The sequence below is a fragment of the Clarias gariepinus genome, chromosome 5 (assembly GCF_024256425.1).
Source record: "Clarias gariepinus isolate MV-2021 ecotype Netherlands chromosome 5, CGAR_prim_01v2, whole genome shotgun sequence".
In the NCBI taxonomy this organism is placed as follows: Eukaryota; Metazoa; Chordata; class Actinopteri; order Siluriformes; family Clariidae; genus Clarias; species Clarias gariepinus.
In genome coordinates this window covers 24,962,640-24,989,512 of record NC_071104.1, presented here as the reverse complement: position 1 = coordinate 24,989,512, position 26,873 = coordinate 24,962,640, and the positions used below count along the sequence as shown (strand labels likewise).

The 26,873-nt window shown below is 35.8% G+C and overlaps 3 protein-coding genes across 4 annotated transcripts; all 3 read right to left on the bottom strand.

The window, feature by feature from the left end:
* Positions 1–188: 188 nt before the first annotated feature.
* LOC128524109 (homeobox protein Hox-A1a-like) lies at positions 189–3,911 on the bottom strand. Of its 2 annotated transcripts, none has more exons than XM_053496445.1 (2): positions 1,107–1,488; positions 189–992 (listed from the first exon to the last, which is right to left on the bottom strand). In XM_053496445.1, the coding sequence occupies exons 1-2, from the start codon at positions 1,450–1,452 to the stop codon at positions 622–624; spliced, it is 717 nt and encodes a 238-aa protein (XP_053352420.1). In that variant the 5' UTR covers positions 1,453–1,488; the 3' UTR covers positions 189–621. The 2 variants fall into 2 exon arrangements, 1 of the variants encoding a protein (XP_053352420.1); XR_008360492.1 differs by lacking the exon at positions 1,107–1,488 and adding an exon at positions 3,744–3,911 and having other exon boundaries at positions 873–992.
* An 834-nt stretch (positions 3,912–4,745) lies between these two features.
* Positions 4,746–22,968, bottom strand: hoxd3a (homeobox D3a). The gene is made up of 4 exons (XM_053496444.1): positions 22,751–22,968; positions 8,872–8,934; positions 6,615–7,139; positions 4,746–6,306 (listed from the first exon to the last, which is right to left on the bottom strand). Exons 3-4 carry the CDS (start codon positions 7,048–7,050, stop codon positions 5,558–5,560), a joined length of 1,185 nt encoding a protein of 394 aa, XP_053352419.1. The 5' UTR covers positions 7,051–7,139; positions 8,872–8,934; positions 22,751–22,968; the 3' UTR covers positions 4,746–5,557.
* hoxd4a (homeobox D4a) lies at positions 14,779–18,105 on the bottom strand. Its single transcript, XM_053496446.1, has 2 exons — positions 16,640–18,105; positions 14,779–16,268 (listed from the first exon to the last, which is right to left on the bottom strand). Exons 1-2 carry the CDS (start codon positions 17,046–17,048, stop codon positions 15,979–15,981), a joined length of 699 nt encoding a protein of 232 aa, XP_053352421.1. The 5' UTR covers positions 17,049–18,105; the 3' UTR covers positions 14,779–15,978.
* Positions 22,969–26,873: the final 3,905 nt, after the last annotated feature.

Sequence of the window (26,873 nt, the reverse complement as noted above, 5' to 3'; positions counted from 1 at the left end):
ACAAAGACCAAATTGAGTAAATTTTTATATATGTGTGTTTTGAAGTTGTTGCGCTTCTTCAGTTGAAGCAAGTTGACAAGCAGCTACTTTGTCTGTAAATTATGGGAGATTTTTCATTTGCTATGTTTCACATAAGCGTGTTTGCATATCTGGACATCAGATTAAATAAGAACTATGAAACCATGATGTGTTATGCAGTACAGCATATATTTATTATAACAAAAGTGTTAGTTCAAATATCCAATGCATATTAATAATCTAAACTATTTTTCACACCTTTTTTCAGTGTAATGTATTGTATCATTTATTGTCATAGTAAGAACTGAGCATTGTTGTTGGTCTTTCGGCTTCTCCCGGCAAGGGGTCGCCACAGCGGAATATCCAGTCCGCACAACAACTTGGCACAGGTTTTACGCCGGATGCCCTTCCTGACGCAACCCTCCCATTTATCCATAATTATTTAATAATACACTTATATCCCTTAAAATGTTTATATTAGAAAGTATAATACTGTAAAGGCATAGGAATATTCATTTAACATTGGCAAATTAGTATAAGATAAAATGTAAGATACAAAATGTATAAGATAATTAGTGTTAATTAGTTTATAAGCGCAAATAATCAGCTGAACACATTTAAACATTTGACACTGATAGCATATGTGAGTTTTTGCGTAGATGCACTTTTATAAGTGCAAAAATAGCAGGGAAAGTGAGCAGGCTGGGAGCCTGTGGAGGAAGGGTGCAGTTCTGTAGAACGCGGTATCAGGACAGGGCCCTCCTCCTTCTCACGCTTCTTCTGCTTCAGTCTTCTGTTCTGGAACCAGACATTCTCTTGCGATTCGCACAGACGCGACGCGCCCGTTATCTCGGCTCTTCTGTTCCTGCTGAAGTACTTATTAAGATAAAACTCTTTCTCCAGTTCAGTCACCTGCCTGGTAGTGAAGCTGGTGCGAGCTGTTACAATAGCCAAGCCGCGAGCAAGGAAACATCCTGTAAACATATTACACAGTAAACAACCTATTGATTGGACATAGCTGCAACTATTTTAAACATTATGTTCTGACAGAATTAACCACGCCCATCTGGTATCATGTCTAAACTTACTTTTAGAATTGTTTCTTTTTGTTTTGCAAGGTTGTTCTTCGTATGTACTATAAAGGCAAGAATCCTTAAGGAAGAACGAGGCACTTCCTGAGTATACAGATAAAGCGTTTATAAGGCAGTCCTCAGCTTTAGCGTCGGTTCCACAAGATCTATCATGACTAAATAAGGCACTTGGACGAGGCATCTCAAAACCACTAGAACTATGTTGCACATCCACTGCTGGTATGTAAGTAACTTGGTCCATAATACCTGTCGCTACTCTCCCCTGGGACGCTCCCTGCTGCTCCACCTGACACAATTTAGATCTAAGACACATGCCTCTGCCTAAAACTAAATATAAGGACATTACAATTCGTAGTTGGTAAGTGATGCATGATAGCCACTGTCGCTTGTCCTTATGTCTTACTCTGTTGTGAGGCTCAACTTTTGTAAATAATGTCCACAACAAAGTGGGGCGTGGTCTCGCCCTTATAGCCAATCGAATCACAGATCTGTTTTCAGCCTTCTGCAGTGTTTCTAAACTGTAGCAGTTATCCTGTTGATCTACAACCCCCAGAGCCTGAATACGTAACTGTACATATAATAACAAGGTGTCATTGTAAATAAAGTGTCATAGCTGGTTACTATTAATTTATGTATATTGCGCTTTCTTTTTTCAAACATTTGAAATAGACTAATATAGCCTAATTAAAATCACATGCTAAATGTATGCCACACGCAAGGTTTAATTAAACCTTAAAAAGAAACGTTACTTATTTCTGATCTTTGCATCTTCTTTATTACTCACTGCAGCTTCCTCATAGACATTCATCCCTGGTGCTCTGTACGTTTAAACAGCTCATTAATCAGGCTAGTGAGATTAAACTAGCCTTCACCGTTCCCACACAAACGCATAAGCTATTCATATATGGGTTAATGTATTCCTTAAATTGTGACGGGAGGTGTTTTGCTCAGTCACTTCCAACCTGCCAGTGTAGGCCACATTGAACAGACTAATGCATTTTTTTACTTGGCTTAATCCACGTATAATAATTGCATCTGCGATTGGTGTTTAGCGACATAGCACTGGTAAGCAATTGGGGGTCGTACTGTTTTCGTATAAACTCTTTAATTAACGTTACAGTATTACATACAGTATATTGCAGCAATTTTACGTTTAAATTTTGTCAAGTGTTACAAAGGATCAACAAAGTGAAAAGACATGAGTTAATATAGCTAATTAGTGTCGACTGCGAATAATGGAAATTGGATGCAAACAATGCTATATAAATATATTTTTTTTGCGAATAACGTTATGTCTATGTCGATTCTATTTAACTTTGTCCAACTTCAAATAAAAAAGCCGCCCGAGTATAGTTTCAATACGAGGGGATAAAGTGCATGCTCGTTGCAAGTTTCATATAGTGTAGAGTTATATTTAAATTGTAATTAATACTTTAGATTATTGATCTGTGATTATGTGATGGACAAAATAGCTCGATTTGCTCATTTATTCTTCAATATGCTTCTTTTAATATTTTTTAACATTACCATTTTATCACATTAGCAATTCATTGTATAGAGCACGATAACATGCATAATTGTAGCTTATCGTGCATGATAATAACGCACCTTAATAGCTAGAACTGGAAGCTATTTTATTCAGGAACCATAGCTTTGAAATTGTAAGAGCTAAAAGTGTCTTTATTTAGGGAACCTGTTATGCTACGTGCCTTAGCATTATTAGTTGCAGGAGTGTGCATTTATAATAAGTAATTTCTTCAGTAATTGCCCAACAGACCTATTTAATGTCACCTCGTTTTATATAGTTTCCAAAGAATATTAGAAAAATAGGCCCTGTGTTTGCATTTTCATGAACTACTGCAGCTTAAAAAATGACGACACCTTGTCAAAATCACAACTACCCTGATGTGTTTATTTTATTTTAGGATTATAATTATTGGTAATGTAATGGACATACACTCAAGGTGAAATAAATAAAAAAGAAAAGTATTAGTTGGCATGTAGTGAACTACTTTTATCCAACTTTTGGTTTAACAGCATTTTTGAATTTCTGTATGTTTATTTCAGCTAATCCACGGCTCACTAAATAGCGTTTCAGATGAAACCTTGGAACATTACAGAGGTTATCGCACAATTAAAAATCGCATTTTAGATAGGTTGTCTGTCCTAACTGTTAAGCAGCCCGAACCTGTGCACATTTTACACATGACTTTTACATTATTTTTCTCTGACTATATGAGAGAGCTCTGTCGCCTGGGTCTCTCTGCTTGTCACAACTCATTGTGGTCAATTCCGATGTCAAAAGTCTAGCAGGGTAATTTTCTTCGCTCACACTATCTGTATAAGGCAATTTGAAACACCAATTCATTATAATTATGAAGCAAAACAGCCGCCATTATTGTGCATTGACCAAAACTTAAGGCCGTGGGAAAAGAAAAATTGTGAGAAATGCCTAAATTCAGTCTAAAAAAATTTGTGTAGCATTCTATTTGAAATTCGTAATTTCTACTGAAGCGATTCTGTGCTGTAGACTAGGGTATTGAGCAAACCATTGTCAAGCTATTTTGTGTACAAAACGTGCTTATATTTGTATTCTAAAAAAGTCTTCATGAGATTTAAATAGGGTCTACCTACCCCTCTGCAGCGTAAAGCAGTGAGCGTCTCTTCCCCACTATGCAGCTTTTACATCTTCAGCCTTCTCTTATCCGTGCTCTGATTGCACCGCAAGCATGCTGTCACACTCCTTTTCTTGGGACAAAGTTTGGCCTCTCGCAGTTTGAAATGTGTTTCTAGAGTTGGGAATGCAAAAGCTTTGTTCATAAGGAGGTGGAATCAGCGGCGAGGCTGAAAGCGGCGAGTTTTTGATTAATGAGCTTTGAAATACCTCGCTAGGGGGAGGCGGGTGAGAGAGCCATTCAGTCAGAGAAGGATTGCCATGCCTATAAAACTAGCAAAGTGTAGAAATGCTTCTATTTTCAGTGCTATTTAATGTTTGATTATATAGTACATTTAAATAAATACGATATAGAAATACGTGTTGGATGCTATTTAAGAGATGTAATATATAGCTGAGAAACATTATATCGTCTCAGGTTATATGTTATTATGTATGTAAGACGCGTTTACAGAAGCTGTATTCTGTAATTGTTGTGTAAATATGGCGAGAATCAATGAAAGACACAGATTTTGCTATTTTATATATATAGTTTATTTTATATATAAACTGCAACATTGTTCTTAACAAATTATTGTTTTTTTGTTTGTTTGTTTGTTGTTTGTTTATTCGTTTTTTGTTAATGTTGGGCTTACACTAGTCACTGAATGTATTTGGTATTTATTTATTGCGTAATTTAAGCGTGTTAATGTTAAAATTGATCTAGTCGTAAAATAGTAAGCTATTGTCATAAATGCTTTTGTGTATTGTCCTCTTTAAGCTGTTATTATTACTGTGTAACCAAGTGTAACCAAGGATGCGCATGGTCCTGTCTTCTTTGTTTACTGTCGATATATTTTCAAAATGGCGTCTTGGTACGAGATATATTGGGTGGGAATGATGTAATAACACATTAGGTCTATTCGACTTTCTGGTTGTATATCCAGCTTATTATACACAAATAAAATTATAAATTTCACACATTCAGTTTATGCACTTTATTTACAAAATCTATAACACAATAAAATATAACATTTCCATATCGTTACCATTTCGTCAACTTGTGTGAACTGTTCACTCACAAAATAAAATGTGTTATGGGTGATTAGGGCAAATGTGAAACTGAAAATATGCCATATTCTCTTTTGAAAAAAAAAAAAAACACAACAACATCAAAGAAAGAAAGAAAGAAATGCACCATGCTATCATGTTGTTCGTGTTCGTAATGCCGCACGCAGACTTCCCAATTAGGGTGCATAAATTTTACTATAATTATTTTAAATAGTCCACATGAAAAGATAAATAATAATATGTTACAAACGTTATAAATAATAAATATACAATAGTAATAAATGTCTGTCATACAATCTCTGATGAAAATAATAAATAATGAAATTTTTATTGTGAACTGATTTGTAATTACCAATGGCTAACAGACGACTTAACAACGGAAATGATTTTCCCCTACAAATTCCATCCCTATAAAGATGGGAGCCTAGTATTGTAAAATCTACAGAACTTACCTTCAAGTAATAAGATATGAAATTTCCTTCATTTTACGCACTGCTCTTTCAAGATCGGAACGACTGACAACAAACAATCTGTCGCATCTTCAACAGTCAAGAAATATGGACCACAGCTTAAAAATTGTTACAGTCATAGCAGTAATAGTACTATCAATAATAATACAGGAGTAATACGTTGTGTCTCTCTCGAAGTGTAGTTATATAAATTACTTTGAACTCATGAGGTAATAAAAAGCGACACTTCGCTTGGGCACACGTACGTGAGATCCTTACAAATGAGTAAGTTTCGGCGCTTCCTGCAGCCTTCCCTGAGAAGCGTGGTGAGAGCTGAGGTCTGTGTATGTGGGATGAGGGTCACACGGTCCATGATGGTGGTTGCCCGGAATCTGAGCGGCGCAACTGTAGTCCACACTGGCAGATGAAGGATGAGGAAGGTGACCGAGGTTGAACATAGGGCCCGAAGCTGGCATGGAATCAACAAAATTTCCCCCAACATATACAGGACTGCCCTGCAAATTAGCATTGGCAAAGCCTCCGTTCCCTTGCATCCCGTGATGCTCATACTCTGCACCCGGGTACCTTTTTTGTTGCGGTATACAGCCGCCCAATGGCGCCGTGTACGCAGCCAGGCCGTACATATTCTGCTGAGGTTTAGCGAAGGACGGAGGAGACGGCGCATCATAGTTCAGGCTGTTTACATTTGGAAGCTGCCCAGAATATCCAACGTGATTGGGCCCACTTAGCGGCGGGCTTCTGTCCGGAGAGTGTCCTAAGGGAGAGTGCATTATTCCCTTGGATTTCTGATCTTTCTTGTACTTCATTCTCCTGTTTTGAAACCAGATCTTTATTTGGCGCTCGGTGAGATTGAGTAGATTGGCCATCTCGACTCTTCGTGGTCGGCATAAATAGCGATTAAAATGGAATTCTTTCTCGAGCTCCACGAGCTGGGCACTAGTATAAGCAGTGCGCACCCGCTTGGAGGCCGGACCCGGTGGACTTTTGTCATCGCAGGTCTCTCCTGAAAGGAATAGTTTATTTAAATAAATTTTATTTTTAAAATATAAAGAGTGGAAACTCTTTAAACAAACTTTGTTGACATTATAATTAGCCCTGTGGAGCATGTTAGGTGATTAAAAACTTTGCGTATTGAGGTGTGTAATCAATTGAACAATTTTGGTTACTTGTTCTGCAAGTAAATAAATGCTATCACCTGCACAGACACCGCAGAAGCTGTCATTAATTCACTAGACCAGGCCCATCCTTACTGAAACAAACACCATCAAACTATGCACACACGTGGACTAATACATGTTTACATAGCTATACCTGGAGTTGTGCAGTTGGTACTTTTCTGCTTTGAGTTTTGACGCGTCTCCTTCATCCATGGGAATATTTGCTTGGTGATGACCGAGGTGGCAGTGTTGGAGCCATTGTTGTTGGGAGATTTCTTTTTCTGCGTGGTGCTGCTTGAATTGGGTGAGGTGGGTGCTAAAGGAGGCGCTTGTTGTTGGTCACTAACACTCTCTGGTTGGTTGCCTTGGCTGCCATTTGGTCGCATACAGCTGCCACTGATGTCGCTGTTTTTATGCACCGGCGGCCTGACCGTTGTAGATTGTACAGAACAGATGGGACCCTGATAGTCATCTTCTATGCTGGAGGTGGGGTAGGACTGATGGGTAGCCCCATACGCATACGAGTCTGACTTTGAGTACGAGTAGCCTCCAAAAAGTCCAGAGTTATCATAATAAGTGGCTTTCTGCATTTTGAAGATTTTTATACTACTTTGTATCCAATGGCATCAGCTCCTGTGTTATGTAATTGGGACTTCCCACAGGTTCTTTAAACTATGATCTGCAAGAAAAAAGCAAATTTACAATCAGATTAATAGGGTTAAGCAATCTTTTCTAGTTATTGTAAAATTAAAATGCTATTTTTTAATTTGGTTGTCTTTTAATTTTTTTAAACATAATGTAAAAACGCATTCCCTTAAAATGTATGTTTGTTGTCAAGCTTCCATTTGTTACTGCGCCCCGGATTCAATTAGCAAAACTTAATTTACCTTATTTATTAAACCCAAATACCAAGAAACTTTGAAACGAAAATTGAGGCCTACTAGTATCAATTATATTGATTTGGATTATATCAGAAACTTAGATCAGTGCAATTTGCATCAAATACTAACTTAATAGTCTAGCGCAAAGTCATTTATTCAATCATTCAATAATTCAAGCATTCATCAATTTATCCATCCAGGCCACTTGTCTCACACACGCACACACACACACGCACGCAAGCAAGCACGCACGCACACACACACACACACACACACGTATATATGTGAAACAGAGATGGTCACTGGTCAACGGTTCTCTTTCCTCGGCAACATTTCAATCCTTTCATTTTCAGAAACCTTGGTAAGAATGCAACAAGAGTTAAACTTTAACTTGTTCTGAAAGTTCCCCACTGAGTGAAACGTAAAGACGACAGAAGGCAAATCAGCACTTTTCGCCAGAACAATATCCCTTTCTCTTTTCTTTAGCACTTCATCGCTCGTTCTGAGCGATGGACATCTAAATTATCAGTGTTTAGGAGAAAATAATGTACGAATGAATGCACACCCAGAACCTCCTACCCCATATATATTCTCATTATTTGGTCCACGATATATATATATATATATATAAAGATTTTGGGGGGAAATTTTTAAATGATGGGTGGGAGGGCAACCATGCTACGTTAATCACATCACACATCACAAATTTGCGGTAAATGTATGAGTGCAATCTGATCACTTTAGCTCTTTGAAATGCTCAAGAGCTGCGAGGCTTCTAGTCAGTCACACTAGAATTTCCTACTCTTCCTTATTTGATCCGTTAAAAATGGATAGCTCATAACTTGTCAGAACAGCTTAATCCAGTATTAGTCGGCCTGGAGCTCCAACATGCATTTTAATGCACCTGTCACTGGAGGACACCACAAAATGTATGGCCGGTCAACTAAATAACGTACGTCTAACAGGAGAGCTAAGCTAAAAACCAATCTGCAGTGTAAAACCCAAGCGTAGGAGGATGCCCGGGTTAAAGAATGCCTTACTCTGCTAGTACACTCAAATAGGCAGTCAGTATAAATACAGCTACTTCAGTCTACTCCACGCAATGTACGATTGTAGTCCTAAAATAAACTTATACGGCATCATCGTCCAGTGTGACGAAAAGGATACAGGACTGAAAGAAGGAAAACATGCATTGAAAGTTTTGAAGATTGCGCGGAGACGGGTATACTATTGGGATAATACTATATATTCGGATGTACAATGTTGAGATTTTTGATAATATTTTTGTTTTGCGTATAATGCATATATATTGAAGAATTGTCTTCGGTGTGACCAGAGTGGCAAATTAAAAAAATACTCTCCGTGCTGTAGGATAGAATATGTAGCAAGAATAAATTCTGATGTGACTTTGTATCCACTTCGTTTTATAAATGTAATATTGTTGCGTGATCATTATTTTAGACCAAAATTGAGTCTCCATTAATTAAATATTAATTTCGTTTATTTTTATTAAAGAAATCGGTTACTTACCGTAGCCTTTATTGCACTGTTTTCTTTTTTCCCTCAAGCGCTTCTCATTATTTGGTCCACGACCTAGAGGATGAAAGTAATTTATTAATTTGTGCTAACTGATTTTTTTTTAATTGTGATCACGTAGTTAAAAAAGAGGCCTATGTATTGTTACTGTTTCTATATATCTCACAACCCCCTAATGTTTGATCTATGTAAATAATTTGTGTGTATACCAGACTCTATGTGATGTATGTGTTTGTTCAAGAACTCACGTGTATGTAACAAGAATATATAAAGCCTATTAATTAATTTATTTATTTGTGTGTTTGTTTATCAAACGTTCCTTTTTTACGAAGTAAACAATAGCAATGTATGTTAAAACGCAGGTTGAAAAAAAAAACTGACACAAGCGATTCTACACAAAGAGTAGCTGGCCAAAATATTTAGCACTCATAAGCCTTTTGGATGACCTTTGGCTTCTTCAGCCATAACTCACTGATTAATGAACAACGGGCGGAAGGTGCTCAAGTAAGTCACAATGAAATCTACACCGCACAAGTTTTTTCTTCCTCTGTTTTTAAACTAAAAGAGCCCGTGACGATGAGATATTTAAACACTTCTCCAGATCACTGTCTCCAGGCTAGATTCGCCGCTCTTTGGCGCATTAGTAAAGACTGGTGTAAACAAGAAAAATAAGGAAGTCCTACCAATTCGATTAGTATGGAGCTGCAAAATTTCCAAATATGAACAACAGAATTAAAATATAGTAAACTTTTTTTTCTTGGAGCTTCATATTTAAAGTTTTGCTTAATGGAATAAATTCTGCTGTCTCTGTTGCTTAACATGGTTTGCCTTTATCAGACTGCTATGTTTTCGCCCACGCAATGTTACGGTAAGTTGGTAGAAATAATGGCACAATGGCTTGTTAAAACAATGAACTATGAACTCGAGCTTAAATATGTCTACGATTCTGTGTTGGTGATTGAGGTAAACGTCATGTTCTTCGTGCCTTCTTAAATACTCTTTCTAAAATTAGGATTGTGGTTTAATTGTTACTTTTGCCAAACAGAAAATGAATTAATATCGCATTTTTATTTTTAAAAAGTATCCGTATTTAGTATAGGTTTTGATGTCATAATAGTTTCAATTTAGCTAGATTAAATTATTCTTTTTTTTTTTTGCTTTTGTTTTAGCCACTTAACACACCGTCTTTGTTGGTTCCAGGAACTCAAATGCCTGCTCGTCTGTCTGTATGTGTAAGTTTATGTATGTATGTATGTATTTATGTATGTATGTATGTATGTATGTATGTATGTACCACGATAATATGTAATACTACTAACTTCTACTTACGTAAGTGATAAAATATCAGGCCAAAAAATGCAGCCACTTAATAATCGTAATAAGCGTATGTATGCTTGTATTATATATAAACTAACTAGTATGAGGCGCTTTATTATGCTTGATTTGTTCCATTTGAATAAAAAAATAGATTTCATTTATTCTTATTTTTTGATGTGCTCCGAAATCTATACTATCATAATATCGAAATCTCAGCAAAAAACAGAATCCGAAATATAGCAGTTCAATTGATTTGAATATGATAACGTTACTGCTTAACAATGCATATAATTTAAACCAAATATATCACGTCTAACATTACTGTGAGTATAAGACAACAAATTACAGTGATTTACGATCTTACAAGCTATGAGCCAGAAGGAGAGGTTTCCCCTCTTTGTTTAGTTTGTATTTGTCAGATCGCAAAATCAGCTATAAAATTCACCTTTAACTGTATGAATGAGACAACCATCCAAGCTAACCTTTTGAAAGTGCTCAGAGATGCTCAAAACTATGAACTAGATGTCCATACATATCGTTGCTTAGTTAAAGACCCAGAGACGTTGGTATACATCATCTGCTCTGAATGGAATAAATCATATTTTGCCTGGTAAAGTCCATGGTTAAAGGTTGCGTTTTGCCATGCAATTCCTTACCTGGGAATCAATTCATCATAAAGTCTCGCTTTTCAGTTTCAATACCTATCCCTGTAGCAGCTCGGATATATCCTTCTCCCTTTGTCTGTGCACGATACAGTCCTAAACACGATCTCGTGCTTTTCCAAACATTTCCATATACCAATGCAGACGGTATTCCCGAAAGGATGGAAGCCACTCACTCAACTACCAATAAAAGCCAAGCAGGTATCCTTATTCCAAAAACGAAATATTGCTGGCGGTCAACCTCCCTCTGGAAAAATAAACGTTTACAGAAGCTGGGTCATCGTTCGAGTCAACATTGCGATATTGGCGTTTCAGAAAGCTTTATCATGACAAATAAAGGCGCTGCCTTAAAATACGAGCATATTTGTTCACGTGATCTGGATAGTAGATTGCCCTGATTGAGGGTGCTGCTCCAACCGAGCTCTACCTTACAAGCCCATTTTAAAAGCAGGGTTGCTACTGATTCGTGTAACCCCTCGATGCAGTTTCACCCCACTTTCATGAAAGGTGCTTCCAAAATGTATTCTAAAAATTCAGTCTATGTACTAACTCCGTTCTTATATTACAGGCACTTCTGATGAATACCTATTGGTTTAAATATGACAAATTCATAATAAAAATATACTAATCGACCAACCTTTGAGAGTTTAAAAATTATATCTTGCTTATTTATTTATAATCCTAATATCCAAAACTGATATTTGAAAAAGATAAGCATATGTTATTTGGCGATAAACGTATCATATAAGTCGTACATTTTGAGATAACTGTCTTATATATTTGTCTTTTAAAAGATGTGTTTATAATAGTTTATGCGGAAGCCTCGAAATATTGTTTGACGATTATGGCACGAGCATTGACAGCAATGTATGACCCCGTCAGCCAGGGAGATTCATCAAAATCATTACAAGCCCTGTTCTCTTTTCCTTAGACCACCATTATGTACAATATGACGCTCATTTAATAATAATAATAATAATAATAATAATAATAATAGTAGTAGTAGTAGTAGTAGTAGTAGTTCTAGTAGTAGTAGTGTTGTCATATTTCTTTTCATGTTTTTACATTGTTGCTATGCTGGTGTAAAACATTTACATTCTTTAACCTGTTTTTCGATAGTAAAAATAGACTGCAAGAAGAAGTCAAGTACAATAAGCTGCAAGAGTAAATTCTGTTTTAAGTATGGTAGTTTATTAATGTTTTTACGCTGTATGCTTTTATTATATATATATATTATTTTTTTTAGAATGGGTTAGTCAAAACGAAGATGAAGTTGAAGCGACTTGGGAACGTGGCCGAACACGCTTGTCCTGAGGAGAGAATGCGAGCGGTCTCCGTTTGCAGCATATGTTCACGGCGCAATAAAAGTGAAAGATTTACGGTCCCCGGCCGGCCCCCAACAGCCTCTCACCCTTTCAGGAATTACTGACCGTGATTTACAGCAATGCACATATCGGTCATCCCTTTCTAATCATCGACATATTTTAAAAAATAATTTACAATGATTTTCCTTTTTTATAAATAACAAAGACAAAATTTAAATTGTCTTTGTGATCGCTAGTGTGTGTGTGTGTCTCTCTCTCTCTCTCTCTGTGTGTGTGTGTGTGTGTGTGTGTGTGTGTGTAAGTGTAAAGATACATTTTGTGTTTTTGATTTTTTTAATCTTATATTTGGCTAATTTAATACTATAAATGTTTATAGGCTTCCCTATTTTCTAAAAATAAACACGTAAAGGCCAAATTCTTGAGTGGTGTCTTTTTCCTTGTATTATAGCCTATTTACAATTGTAAACACATAATACATCTCAACAAATAGCCACAGTAAACCTGAGAACTGCATTTCCGATGGATTATAAATCACGAAGTGGCCTTTTCATGACGCCTTTACATGTGCCGAAATTTCTCATCAATAAATGTAACTGAAATTTGTCATGATCTGCAATAACCGGTTTTGGTCTACAAAACCATTATATGATAAACCAAAATTGCGATTGGACATCTGTCGTGGTCTGCAATGTATTTTTAAATCAGTTGGTGATCACAGCGATTTCTACACAAAAAGGAATTGCCATGCTTAATTCGGACTCCTGTCTGTTCTCAAGGAATCTGCAGAAGTGCATTTATCAGTGGGCGCTATTTATTATAATTCTGACAGATATGTTCACCTTACCTTCTTAGTAATAAAAAAACATTAAATGTTTACCTGCCAAGCTTCCATTGGTTGAAATGCTGTACAAAGTGCCGGTTATGGTTGCCGAGGGTACCGAACCGTTTGGATATTATTTTCTTGGATCTCTTCAGTTTTCAAGTCTGATAGAGTCCTTGCGATTAATGACGACGCCGTGTTTCTAAGGGGACGAGCTGCATTAATTATTTAGACAGTCACGTGATCGAGCAAGGGGGGGAGATATAGAACGAAACCTCATAGTCACCGAGTTCTATCTTCGGATGTCGACAGCGCAGTTTAATATATCTTAAAGGGTTGTCTAGTTTGGCGAAGACATTTTCTGTGAACAGCTGGAAATCAAATATGGCCGTTTGAGCACCATTGTGGGAGCGGCGCGGCTAGTCAGGGTCGTACCACTGCAAATGGTACTGCCTATGGCTTTCATTTATTGCATTAAGACATATAGATCGGTGTTTAAACGCCACGCGAATTTAATTAAAGGCAAGGCGCAACTCGGATTTGTATTCGTTGGAAGTTAGTAATTTGAACTAAAACTTGCAGTCTTATAGGGGAAAAAAAGCTTTAGAACAGAATATCTTCACATTGCTTTGGATAAGGCTCAGGGCTACATTTGGGTACAAAACACTCCTTTAAAAAAATAATAACCGTTTGTAATGTGTTAATGTATAAAAATTTGCAATGAATTTACAGCGGATATTCGGCACGGACATTGCAGTACACAATATTCTACTGCGCGAATTATTATTATTATTGCTAGGATTAAAGCAATAAAAAAAATCCTACTTGCCTGACTTTTTAGCGAAAGCGTTTCCTATTTAGCGTGAATGATTTGCATGACTTACACCCATACATACAATCTCTCTTTCTCTCTCTTTCTCTCTCTGTGTATGTATAACTCTCTCCTAACCACACACACACACACACACACACACACACACACACACACACACGTACAAACACACATACACATACACAAATCTTTATATGCACACACATAAACATATAAATATCCATAGGCCTATTCCTTTACACACACACGTGTGTATGTATATATATATATATATATATATATATATATATATATATAATATATATATATATAGAGAGAGAGAGAGAGAGAGAGAGAGAGAGAGAGAGATTTGTGTGTGTGTGTGTGTGTGTGTGTGTGTGTGTGTGTGTGTGTGCGTGTGTGTGTGTGTAACAAGTATGGATGATTTATAAAAAAATCTGAACAGGGCCTGAAATCTACAATAAAGAAAATGATTTTTGGATCAATTAGCATTTCTCACACTATTTTGTTTAAAATGCTTATTGTGTTCTTTGTTTATTTATAGATTTATTTTAAATACCGACCATTAATATATGAAAAATTTAATAACTAATATAGACCTTTTTGGTACGCAGGGTCTAAAGAAGTGTCTGGGCAAGAAAGGCCTGTCTCGTGGGTCAGGGGTTTAGAGGTCAGCGCTTACGGCTCAAAAGCGTCGAAAGGCAACAGAAACGGTGTCCTCTAGATGAACCTGCCCGCGAGGCTTTTGTCGAACTTCTGTGTAAAATACCTTTTCAGACTTCTCAACGTGAAGACTTGAGGCAGAAGACGTCTTCGCAATGTGTGAGCGCCTCACGGTTTTGTTCAAGAAGACAAAGCCATCACAATAACAGTAGAACAGTCAATCTTTAATCACGACGTGAATACCTTCACTCACATTTTCAAAGTTAAGACAATCTCTGTTGCTCAAAATAAAAATTTAATGAAACCAAAACAGCAGACAGATTTTCTTTAAGCGAACTATACACATTGTTTCTTATTGCAACAGGGTATTCATGGTCTGAGGATAAACCCTTTCTTTATGAGCTCTATAGTTCATTTACTAGAAAATATGCTCGTAGAAAATATGCATAAAATGCAGAAATATATAGAATAAAAAATAATGATTTTTTTTTCAACTGAACATAATATATTTAAGGAACGACCATTTGAATTGACACAGAAATTAAAAACAAAAACTCTCAGCATACTGATTCTGGCATTTAATAAATAAAGAAATGAGTAAAAAAAATGTTGAGTTAAAACCCAGAAGTACGTGGAACAATAAATGAGCTATTATTTAGGAATTTCTGATGACATCTGGAAGACAGATATACAGCTGCTTTAATTGTACATTGTTTACAAAACTGTCAAGTGAGATTTATAGCAGTCAAGGTATCCAATACGATGGTCAACAAAGTAAAATAGATTTCAAATGTTGCGCTTCCTGTTTTAAAGTAATTTCGATGAACGGTTTATTCTGTTCATCTTATATTACTATAAATGCAATATTTAATGTTTCGACGTTTTTGTATTAGTTACATACTTCAATAAAGAAAAAGAAATTGTCATATGTGTAACTAAATTATTTTAGGATTTTTCAAAGCTGATATTTGCGTAATCCATGTCCGTAATTAAATCGGAATATTTTAAATGCCATGTATTAATGATTTAATGAGGGTTCGGTGTAATAGTTTTATAAATTATTAGCTAAAGTCATAGGCTACTGCATCCTTGACAAATAATTGATCAAATTTATCACAGGGCATAATGCATTTCCACAGAAAAAAATAATAGTAGTAATAAAGTTCATGTAATTTCTAGAGCTCACTTGCTTTCATATAGCTATTGCAACCTTTTTTTATTTTTACATTTAATATATACCTGATGGCAGCCCGTTAATCTAGTTGTGATGCCCTCAGTCTGCCACTTCATACATACAGTATTTCAAATTTGTATTTAGGCTCCTTTCATCGTGTCCATACATACTGCGTTTGGTAATGGTGTGTGCTCCTTCTTCATATTAAACAGTTTTAAGTTCGGAATGTCAGGATTTAAAACCATGCAAATATAAACGAAGCATTGTCAGTTCATCTGTACTTCTGGGGCAAGATGTTTCTATTTCTTTTATAAAGTTGTAATATCAGTCTGGTTGTCCTTCTGAACATGTTTTACAGCCGATGCCGACCTTCCCTTTGTGTTGGGTAGTTTGTGATCTTTTTTCCATTTCATTCTTCGGTTCTGAAACCAGATTTTGATCTGTCGCTCAGAGAGACAAAGAGTATGCGCTATTTCGATGCGACGCCGTCTGGTTAGATACCTGTTAAAATGAAATTCCTTTTCTAGTTCTAAAACCTGCTGTCTCGTGTAGGCTGTCCGCGACCGCTTGGGTTCCGCTCCTGTGAAATCTGGGTTCACTGGAAAAGACAAGGACACACTTGGATGAGCAAATAAACCCAATAAAGAGAGCAGTCCTACTTCAGGATGCTACATTTATTTCAATAAAATGCACATGAATGTAAAATAACTAAATTAATTTTCTATATTACCCAGTTTTTCCGTTAAAAAAATATATAAGTCCACTTGGGCGTCTCGCTATCGCTGAGGCAGCCAATACAGCCAGCGGCCTATTTCCTAAGCAATAAAAATTTATGACTAGTGTAATTGGCGGCCCCTTCAGAAGAACCCATAAATATTTCACCAAATAATTTTGCGTGTCTCATATGGGCCTAGCGGAATTCAATCAGTCCTGTAAAAAAAAAAAACTGTAAAAAGGACAGAATCTTACCCGTACTAACATGCACTTTCTTCATCCAGGGATAAACTATTGCAGGTTGCTTGGTCTGTGTTCCGTTCTGATTCTTTGTGTTTTGTTGTTGGTCACAAGTCCTCGGGCCGGATATTTGGATCGGAGAGCACTGCTCGCTTTGCGTGGGAAAAGATCCGGGATGGCTGCCTTGCTCCTGCACATGACCCCGCGGCTGTAGTGTTGAGCCCTGCACAGTGTTACAACTGTAGGGTTGCTCCGAGTAGTTTGACCGTGAGTAGATCCCTGGATGCTGGAAATCAGTTTCCTGCGATGGGTTGTAGTATCCAGAGCCCTGCTCAGGTATATAACTGTTTTGCGAATACTCCTCGCATGGAGGAAATTTGGGATCCACATACTTGGAGTTTACCATGTACGAACTCATGGCCATTAATTTCTGAAGGTAGAAAATACTAATTTTTCTCGAGTTGTCTTTTTTCCTCCCTCCATAAAGCCCTCCTACTTGCTGTCAACTGAATAAAGTTAGCCACCCATGTGACCGGATTTAGCCAATCGAGGTGAAGCGAATCTATTAGCGGGTAAGAAGCCATACACACCTAGCACCTAATTTAACAAACTTTGCATAATGTCATTAGTTGGAATTGATTGAACATACATTTTAATAGTAGCATGTCTAATTCACACAAAGGTTGAACACTTACTTGAAAATTAACAGTCTACATTTTCCTCATAAACAAAGGTCAGTAAGCGTTTTTAGCATACAAAAATTCATGATTACATATAATTAAAAATAAAGCATGGATGCACACATTAAAACAAACATTTGATATTCTGTCTATGATTAATATCCAACTATACAAATCAAGCTTCATCCAGAGATTCTAACCGGTAAACATATAAAAGATACAATGCGACCTCTGCCACAAAAAGAGACGAATAAAGACCATAGACAATTGACTGAGGCCGTCTTTGTGATGAAGAGGTCATTTAGAAGTTACAGGAGTCTCATCGCCCCACTGGCCCACACACTCTTTCAGGCGCTTTTAAGGAGCACTGTGGATGGCCATCAATACACCATGCCAATCAATAATCAAATACCAAATAGCACAACTGGAATTTGAAGAGACTATGGTTACGCAAATATGAGAAGTTAAAACTTCCATAAACACAGGATAAAATACAATATCCTATATTAAACATTTGTGCAACTTATTGACTAGTCTATAATTGTGTTTCCAAGTCTATAAAAATCTAAATATTGTTTATGTCTAGATTGTCTAGAGTGTTTAAAGTGTTATTTCAATTACTTCCTACTTAATCAAAAGCAAATGAGTTTGTTTAATCAATATGGACTTTACCCTGGAAAATCGTTCGCCTGAATCGCTTATCAACTGTATGCATAACTTTAAGGCATGCAAGCTATAATACACCAAAACGCGTGGTGGCCTTTATGAAACACTAAGTGAAAAGTTGACTTTATTCGACGTTTTTGCATCGACCATATACTCCCCTAGAATCGAATCTGTGACCGTGATTTTTTCACACAAATTCGGTTCTACAGGGTATATATAGACGACGGGATATACACGTTTAATTTCTGCCTGTGACCAATAATTAACGAAGAGAGCAATCAATAGTATCAAATCTACCAAAAACAAAATCCACCTTCATGGATAGCTTATAAATAAAATTTTACGAATACATATTTATTAAATAAATAAAATATTTTTTGTCTAATAAACATAAAAACTACCATGGATATAAAAATTAGCTCCATTTTAGACAGACAATATTGTGTTATGCACATATTTTCGGATGGCAACTACTAAACACACCAATCTACATTTTTAAGTCAATGTATTTCCAAGTAAAATTATGCTTTAATAATAATTTGTAAAACGATATTAAAAGATTTGTTCACAGATGATACATGCCAGTACCACCAGTAAGTAAGTACATGCGGGTATACCAAAGTAAATCAGGCGGTCTCACTAATCCTCGGAAACCGGATGGCAAAAGGGTAAGTAACGTAAGTAAAAAACGTAAAATAAATAAATAAAACAGTTGACAAGAGGTCAGTCAAAATCATTTACAAAGCACATCACACAGATTTTTGTTTTTCACAGACTCCATGTGACTTTCCCTAAACAGAGCCATCACTTTACTCCTAAATTTAAAATTGTATAGGTGTTGTGGTGCTGTAAAATTTTTACTGTTGAAAATGTTTGCGTACACTTTTTCAATTATCTGGAAACTCCGTGTGCGTGCGTGGGTGCGAGCGTGTGTGTGTGTGCGTGTGTGTAAGTGTTCATTAGTGATTAAACGTATAATAGCATTTTTGTTTATATGTAGTTCAATACAGCAATTGGTCTAAGGAGGTACATTTGGATCTGTGTATGAAAGATCTTTTATGTTTAAATGTTATACATTTAATGTGTTAGACAGCTTGACCTGCGATTCACCTTGCCCTGAGACTAGTGCGGGTCAAAGCCGAGTTACTGATGAACAAAAGGACAGAGAAGTCAACTTTTGTCATGACCTCTGTCTTAATGTTTTCCAGGATCCAAAATTATTTTTACATTATTTCCGAACTTAGGTTAAATTAAAACACTTTTTAAAATAGTTCTTGCAAATTTAATTTCTATTGCAAATCCTGAATACGCACTCTCTTGCTCTTTCAGTGTTTTTTTCTATCGATGTCATCTCGTTCTATAATCACTAATTTTGTTTAGTATGTAGTAAGTCGTTTAATATTACACTTCAAAAGCAGGCATGTTTTCATCCAAACACTGATTTCTTAATATAAAAACGGAATTATCGGCTACACTGAATAATTAAAATGTTTAATAATTAAAATGATTTCACTATCTCAGAATATGTCTCGTTCTAATACCCCAAACCCAAACACCTGGAGATCTCTCTAAATGAATCACCCGCTCAAAATAATTCGGTCGAACTAAAATATATTGATGTTCATATCAAATAAATACAAAATAATAATAATGTTATTATTATTAATAATAATAATAATAATAACCTACTAGATTACCTCTGTTGAATTTCGCGGTGGGGGCGCTAGAGGACATATTTAATTTTTAAAGATAAATGAATTTAATCATGTTTAAAGTTTCAAGCATGCAAAATGTGACAAATATGAATTTTTCGTTTCTGTTTTCGAATCATCCCCAACTTGGATGCCAGTGCGAGACAATTTGTAGATGTGTGTCAGGGTTCTATTAAACTTGTGATAAAAAAAACATTGATTTAATGTGTGTAACACAGTGATAAATAATCTATGAAGAATTAAGAATGTGCTCATTTTTTTATGGAAGCAAATAACACTATTCAAATAAGTTTTTTTGTTTAAACCATGCGCTTGCTATCGATAGTGAAATTAAATACAAATTGGATATATTTTCCTCGCTATTTTATTCCTCACTTATTTCTTTCACATTTGAAAATGCACTCATTGTCCTCGAGGCCTCACTACTTTTCTTGATAACGCAACGCTACATCTGGACAACTGAATCACAATCATGCCGTCATCTTTATTACAACTCCTACTCTATGAGAACCCGCTACAGTTAATTTGCACAGTAAAGGCTTTCAAACAAACAAGCAGCACAAGAAAGACCATGTGGAATTTAAAATAAAGCGCTAACGAACCCTACACAAGTTCCATTACAACTACTGTAATCGCGCTTACCTCGATGGACCCTCTGATCATGTAAGGCGCACCGAGAAGCGTCGATATCCATGTTTAAAACTAAATCAGCACTTACTCTGGCGCCCGTACCGACGCTGTGATCTTTTCTAAACGTCTGCAAGGCCTTTCTAATACACAATGTGAATTATATTTTGGCTTGTCAACTCCCGGGCCATAAAACAAAGTTTAATGGTATCACGTGCTTCCCCACAGCCATTCATGACAGCGCGCGGGTGCCATAAATAACCCTGAAAGTTGCACTTATTCAATAATGGAGATTACACTGATGTGAAGAGGAAATAAAAGCATTCGCGTTTCTTAGACGGAAAAACATTTAAATCCTGTCAGGAAAAAACGTTATTTACATTAATGTAATCTATGTATTATTTACAATTGTAGTAGGCTATGCAATTAGATTCTAAAATAGCGATTTCCTTCATTTTATTCGTTATACAATCCAGAAGAAATAATGTTTATTTTAAAAGCCTGACGTGCGAACATTTGTCAGAGTTTTCACACTGTAAATACAAGCAATAAAACAATAAAAACGTATCCCTGGTGCGAGCCGCACTACAGCCAACGTGAGAACCTTTGAACTGTAAAACGTTGTCTCTCCATATGGTGACTTTTTGCCTTAATTAAAAGCTACAATCAATTTAGTAATATATGTTGTTTTTACAATAAATTTTACAAAGAGTCCTAAAGTCATCTAAGGGATAATTAGATGTTATATATATATATATATATATATTAGATGTTTTATAGATTAGATGTTTTATATATATATATATATATAAAACATCTAATTAATCTATGATCTATCTATTTATTTGATTTGTGGGGTAGATTTTACCTAATATATATTTGTATAGGTGTTGTATACATTTTATTGACTGATTCAATAACATACGTAAAGTTAAAATCTTATCCTAAGTTTTGACTGGGTCCTATGTAATACAGCCTAATTCGGGCCTACAGAACGCGTTCTGAAACTATTCGTCTACTATTTAACACCTGTGTATTTTTTGGCTATCACTACAAATTGCTTTTACATCTTGGTTTATACACATACACAGTCACTGTGTTTCCTTTTACACGTTTGGGAAAATGTTCCACAATGAGGTCACATGCTTTTATTAACCAACCACAACTAGACACTGTGACACGAATGCAAACTACGTAGAAAGACATTTGCAAGTGTCAAAGTGTGGGGCAACAGTGCCGCCTGTTGGTTAATACTAGTATTGTTTTATCTTTGTGCTAGTGGCACATTTTTTTAGTCTTTGTTCATGACGTAAGACCAATGTTAAAACACTCTGACGTACAAAGCCTATTTATCTATTCATACAGTTATAAATACTTAGTCTAAATGAAAATTGTTTTATATGCATTTGTTATAACTTGGTAATATGCTACTTGCTAAATCAGTGTAATGTATGCAAAATATATATCTCTATCTTAAATTCCTCAAACACACACACACACACATATAATATAATATATATATATATATATATATATATATATATATATATATATATATATATATATATATATATAATCTATGTTTTTATTCAAATCTTTTATTGGTGTTCTTTTTGGTAGGCTTCTGATTCTGCGCCTTTCCCTCCTTTTCTTGCCGCATTGCAGTAAGGCTGTAAATAGTTTTGCAGCTGTCTGTCAGCCATTGGTGAAATACTGTCTTTGTTCCACAGCACCCAACTGGCCACAGAACCACAGTCAACAGTCTCGTTTGGAATGAAATACATTAACGAACACAACTGCAGCAAAGTATATGTATACAATAGTTTAGGCTGCATTTCAGTATTCAAAATCAAATGTTCATGGTATATAGGCGAGTAAATCTTTCTTATCATCTTTGCATCCTCATTTCAGCCGAATAAGACTGCGATCACCTGATAAGTGTCAATGTGACCGGTTATAATTTTACATTTTAAGTATATAAATATAAGTATATAACGCATCTATGGTTAGTAATACTGACTGAATATCTAGGAATACAATTTGCACATGTACAGTTATTATTATTACATTATATAATTATAAAAATAAGAAAAATAATTTTATTTCATAGTTATTTTTTTATGTTTTTTATTACCCAAACACAAAGTGACAATAACTACATAGAATAAAAAGGAAACGTCATATAAACACAAGATGACTTAAAAATTCTTCAATTAGTCTTTACGCAATGTTATAATGGGTAGTAATAATTATATTCTCTGTTTTAGAAAAGTGTGGTGTTGGTTCTGTTTTACTTTCTGTTATACCAAAAACGGAAAACTGTAAGGAGTTTGTGACATAATTATTTTATGCTGCCTAAATAATTTATATTTCTTGCCTCGGGGTAAACTTGGATATGGAAACGTTATTAAAATCAGAATATTGTGATAAAAAAAACTTACCAAATGAGTCCGTATAATCCATTTCTTCTGTTCTCTGTCGTTTGCCGATATTTCGATGCATTTTTGTGTTTTGTCCTGACAAACGCAGTTTGTATACGAGCTTTAACGTCAGACAGCACAAAGTGACAGATATAAATCTACAGAACCTATCATTAACTGTAAGTTTATCTTATTCAGGCTTTCTGAAAAATTTACAAATAAAATATGCACAACAAACACGCGGGGACTGAAAATAGCTTAGGTTTACAACGCTTTAGCTGCTGTATGCGTTAAAAATTCTCTTGAAAAATCAGGAAAGGGGGCCATGAAGACGCTTGCCTCCTGCACATGACCAGTGGCATCCAATGACAGGCGATACAGGCCCATAAAAATTTCTATTGCCAAGCTGTAAATTGTCTTCGAACAAAAAAGGAATTCGGGGTTGGCGCAAATCCCCGCGGTTTTGTGCATATGGGCGAAATAACACTACTTCTGCAAATTATATATTTTATGTTAAAACTGAATCACATTTGTCCAAATAAACACTATAAATTTATATATTAAAATGATTCTCTCTCTCTCTCTCTCTCTCTCTCTCTCTCTCTCTCATTCACTCTTACACAAACACACAGAACGAGAGAGCTATTGAAATATTATATTCAGCATGTTTTATATATGTATTAATGATGATATAATTGAACGTAGTCAGGTGAGGGTTGTATGATTATTTGCATGCAATTTATGTATCAAATGTATATGTTAATAGTATATGTATATGTTATATATGTATATGTTGTTATAGAGAGAGAGAGAGAGAGAGAGATAGATAGATAGATAGATAGATAGATAGATAGATAGATAGATAGATAGATAGATAGATATTACTATTCAACGTTGCAGTGGTTGCAGAATATGATAAAATACGTATATTATATGATTAGGTTTTGGTAGTAATCCTATCGATTGTTCTTTCTATTTTACTCACTGAACTGCTGCTAGTGCAATATATATACAGTGGTGTGAAAAACTATTTGCCCCCTTCCTGATTTCTTATTCTTTTGCATGTTTGTCACACTTAAATGTTTCTGATCATCAAACACATTTAACTATTAGTCAAAGATAACACAAGTAAACACAAAATGCAGTTTTTAAATGATGGTTTTTATTATTTAGGGTGAAAAAAAATCCAAACTTACATGGCCCTGTGTGAAAAAGTAATTGCCCCCTGAACCTAATAACTGATTGGGCCACCCTTAGCAGCAATAACTGCAATCAAGCGTTTGCGATAACTTGCAACGAGTCTTTTACAGAGCTCTGGAGGAATTTTGGCCCACTCATCTTTGCAGAATTGTTGTAATTCAGCTTTATTTGAGAGTTTTCTAGCATGAACCGCCTTGCCACAACATCTCAATAGGATTCAGGTCAGGACTTTGACTGGGCCACTCCAAAGTCTTCATTTTGTTTTTCTTCAGCCATTCAGAGGTGGATTTGCTGGTGTGTTTTGGGTCAATGTCCTGCTGCAGCACCCAAGATCGCTTCAGCTTGAGTTGACGAACAGATGGCTGGACATTCTCCTTCAGGATTTTTTGGTAGACAGTAGAATTCATGGTTCCATCTATCACAGCAAGCCATCCAGATCCTGAAGCAGCAAAACAACCCCAGACCATCACACTACCACCCCCATATTTTACTGTTGGTATGGTGTTCTTTTTCTGAAATGCTGTGTTACTTTTACGCCAGATGTAAAGGGACACGCACCTTCCAAAAAGTTAAACTTTTGTCTCGTCGGTACACAAGGTATTTTCCCAAAAGTCTTGGCAATCATTGAGATGTTTTTTAGCAAAATTGAGACGAGCCTTGATGTTCTTTTTGCTTAAGTGGTTTGCGCCTTGGAAATCTGCCATGCAGGCCGTTTTTGCCCAGTCTCTTTCTTTTGGTGGAGTCGTGAACACTGACCTTAATTGAGGCAAGTGAGGCCTGCAGTTCTTTAGTTGTTGTCCTGGGGTCTTTTGTGGCCTCTCGGATGAGTTGTCTCTGCGCTCTTGGGGTAATTTTGGTCGGCTGGCCACTCCTGGGAAGGTTCACCACTGTTCCATGTTTTTGCCATTTGTGGATGATGGCTCTCACTGTGGTTCGCTGGAGTCCCAAGGCTTTGGAAATGGCTTTATAACCTTTACCAGCCTGATAGATCTCAATTACTTTTGTTCTAATTTTTTTCTGAATTTCTTTGGATCTTGGCATAATGTCTAGCTTTTGAGGTGCTTTTGGTCTACTTCTCTGTGTCAGGTAGCTCCTATTTAAGTGATTTTTTGATTGAAACAGGTGTGGCAGTAATCAGGCCTGGGGGTGACTACAGAAATTGAACTTTTAACTGTGATAAACCACAGTTAAGTTATTTTTTAACAAGGGGGGGCAATTACTTTTTCACACAGGGCCATGTAGATTTGGAGTTTTTTTTCTCCCTTAATAACATAATCTTCATTTAAAAACTGCATTTTGTGTTCAATTATGTTATCTTTGACTAATAGTTAACGGTTTTTGATGAGCAGAAACATTTAAGTGTGACAAACATGCAAAAGAATAAGAAATCAGGAAGGGGGCAAATAGTTTTTCACACCACTGTATATTCATTTATTTATTATTATTTAATTTTTTTTGAAGCAGGAAGAAATATATTATATATTTGGATAATTGGATGCCTAAAGTGTTTGGGAAGGGGTTTAATGACAGCCAAAGTTGAGGTTTTTAAGCAAGAAAACGTGTGAGCGCGCTAGCCGCCTTATCACTGTTGGACTGTCGTAGCAACCCGGCCTCTCGCGGTGTCGAAAAGAATATCCTGTCTTTCATAGTCTCCGTGAAATCAGTAAAAAGTAAAATTTAGATAGTTGGCCATGAAATATAATTTCACCAGATTTTGAATGATAACTTGCAGCTCTCCACATTCTATCGGCCAACAAAAACGACTATAACTATACCTTGTACAAAAAGAGAAAATGTCTTATCTGGTTCAGTATATGCGGGAAGCATCTGGCAAAGTTTACTCTATCGCACAATATCATTGTTATTTATAAATTGTCAGGGGAGTTAAATATGACAAAAGAAAGGGCTTATTTGCGCGATCTAGGCCGCTATTCAGAGCAATTCAGGCAACTAATAATGCTCATGAACACCTCAAAATACGGCCATGGCGGCATAGGTTTTGCTGCTGTAGTGTCTATTTTTTTCCGATTAGTTTTATCATGAGCTTGTGCTCTTTCTGGTAAATTAGAACATTTATGACAGTATGAACAATTATACGTCTTGCGTACTTTTAATGGGTGAGATCTAAAGGGTGTTGGATATAATTCATGACGCATTCTCCAACATGCGTGTCTATCTGTATATTAGCCCTTAAGATTTTAAATAATCGGATAAAATACGAAGTGAGTTATTTATTTATTAAAGAAATGTTTAAATTCCAAAACAGCTTTTATAATATGTAACCAATAAAGTCGTTATGTTTTATATAATTTAATTTAACTCTTCAGTAATTACTATTAATACTAATCTATTAATTCAATGAAGAAAAAACATAAAAGCACAACTGTCTATGTCCATATAAATATTAGTTCTTTTATGGTTTGTTCTGGAATCGTCGTGAAACACTGGTGTGATGATTTCTTTGAATCATAACTTCGAATCGACGAGAAATTTCCTCGTAAATACATTGTCGGTTTGTGTTTTATTTTGCGTAGCAGCCTTTTTTTTCTGACGTATTTTTTTTAAATAAAAAATAAGCACGTGTTTTGTATTTGTCTGCGCATGCCTCTACCAAAATAACGTTTTAAATCAGCATCCTTGCACGCAATGTTTCAAAGAACTATATTGCCCTCTAGCGGCAGTCATTAAGATTTTTACACCGGACATCGAGAAACATTAAGCCTCAAAGATTCTCTGTAAATATTAACTATTCTTGCTGACGTTTTTGCCTTTTGAATACAATATTAATAATATGCGTATCAGTTAAATATTAAATAAACTAAGCCAACAATGCAATAGTCCTGTTAATAAATATTTTACAGCATTTGTATTTCTTTTTAGCACTGAGTAAACGTTCACAAAACCGACGCCTTAACTAATAGAATAATGCGTAAATTGATTAATT

Coding starts and splice junctions, on each gene's coding strand:
- hoxd4a (XM_053496446.1), bottom strand. CDS start 17,048: ATGGCCATGAGTTCGTACATGGTAAACTCCAAGTATGTGGATCCCAAA. Junction 16,269..16,639: donor GAAAGTGCATGTTAGTACGG/GTAAGATTCTGT, acceptor TGTCTTTTCCAG/TGAACCCAGATTTCACAGGA.
- hoxd3a (XM_053496444.1), bottom strand. CDS start 7,050: ATGCAGAAAGCCACTTATTATGATAACTCTGGACTTTTTGGAGGCTAC. Junction 6,307..6,614: donor TACCAACTGCACAACTCCAG/GTATAGCTATGT, acceptor TATTCCTTTCAG/GAGAGACCTGCGATGACAAA.
- LOC128524109 (XM_053496445.1), bottom strand. CDS start 1,452: ATGTCCTTATATTTAGTTTTAGGCAGAGGCATGTGTCTTAGATCTAAA. Junction 993..1,106: donor AAAAAGAAACAATTCTAAAA/GTAAGTTTAGAC, acceptor ATATGTTTACAG/GATGTTTCCTTGCTCGCGGC.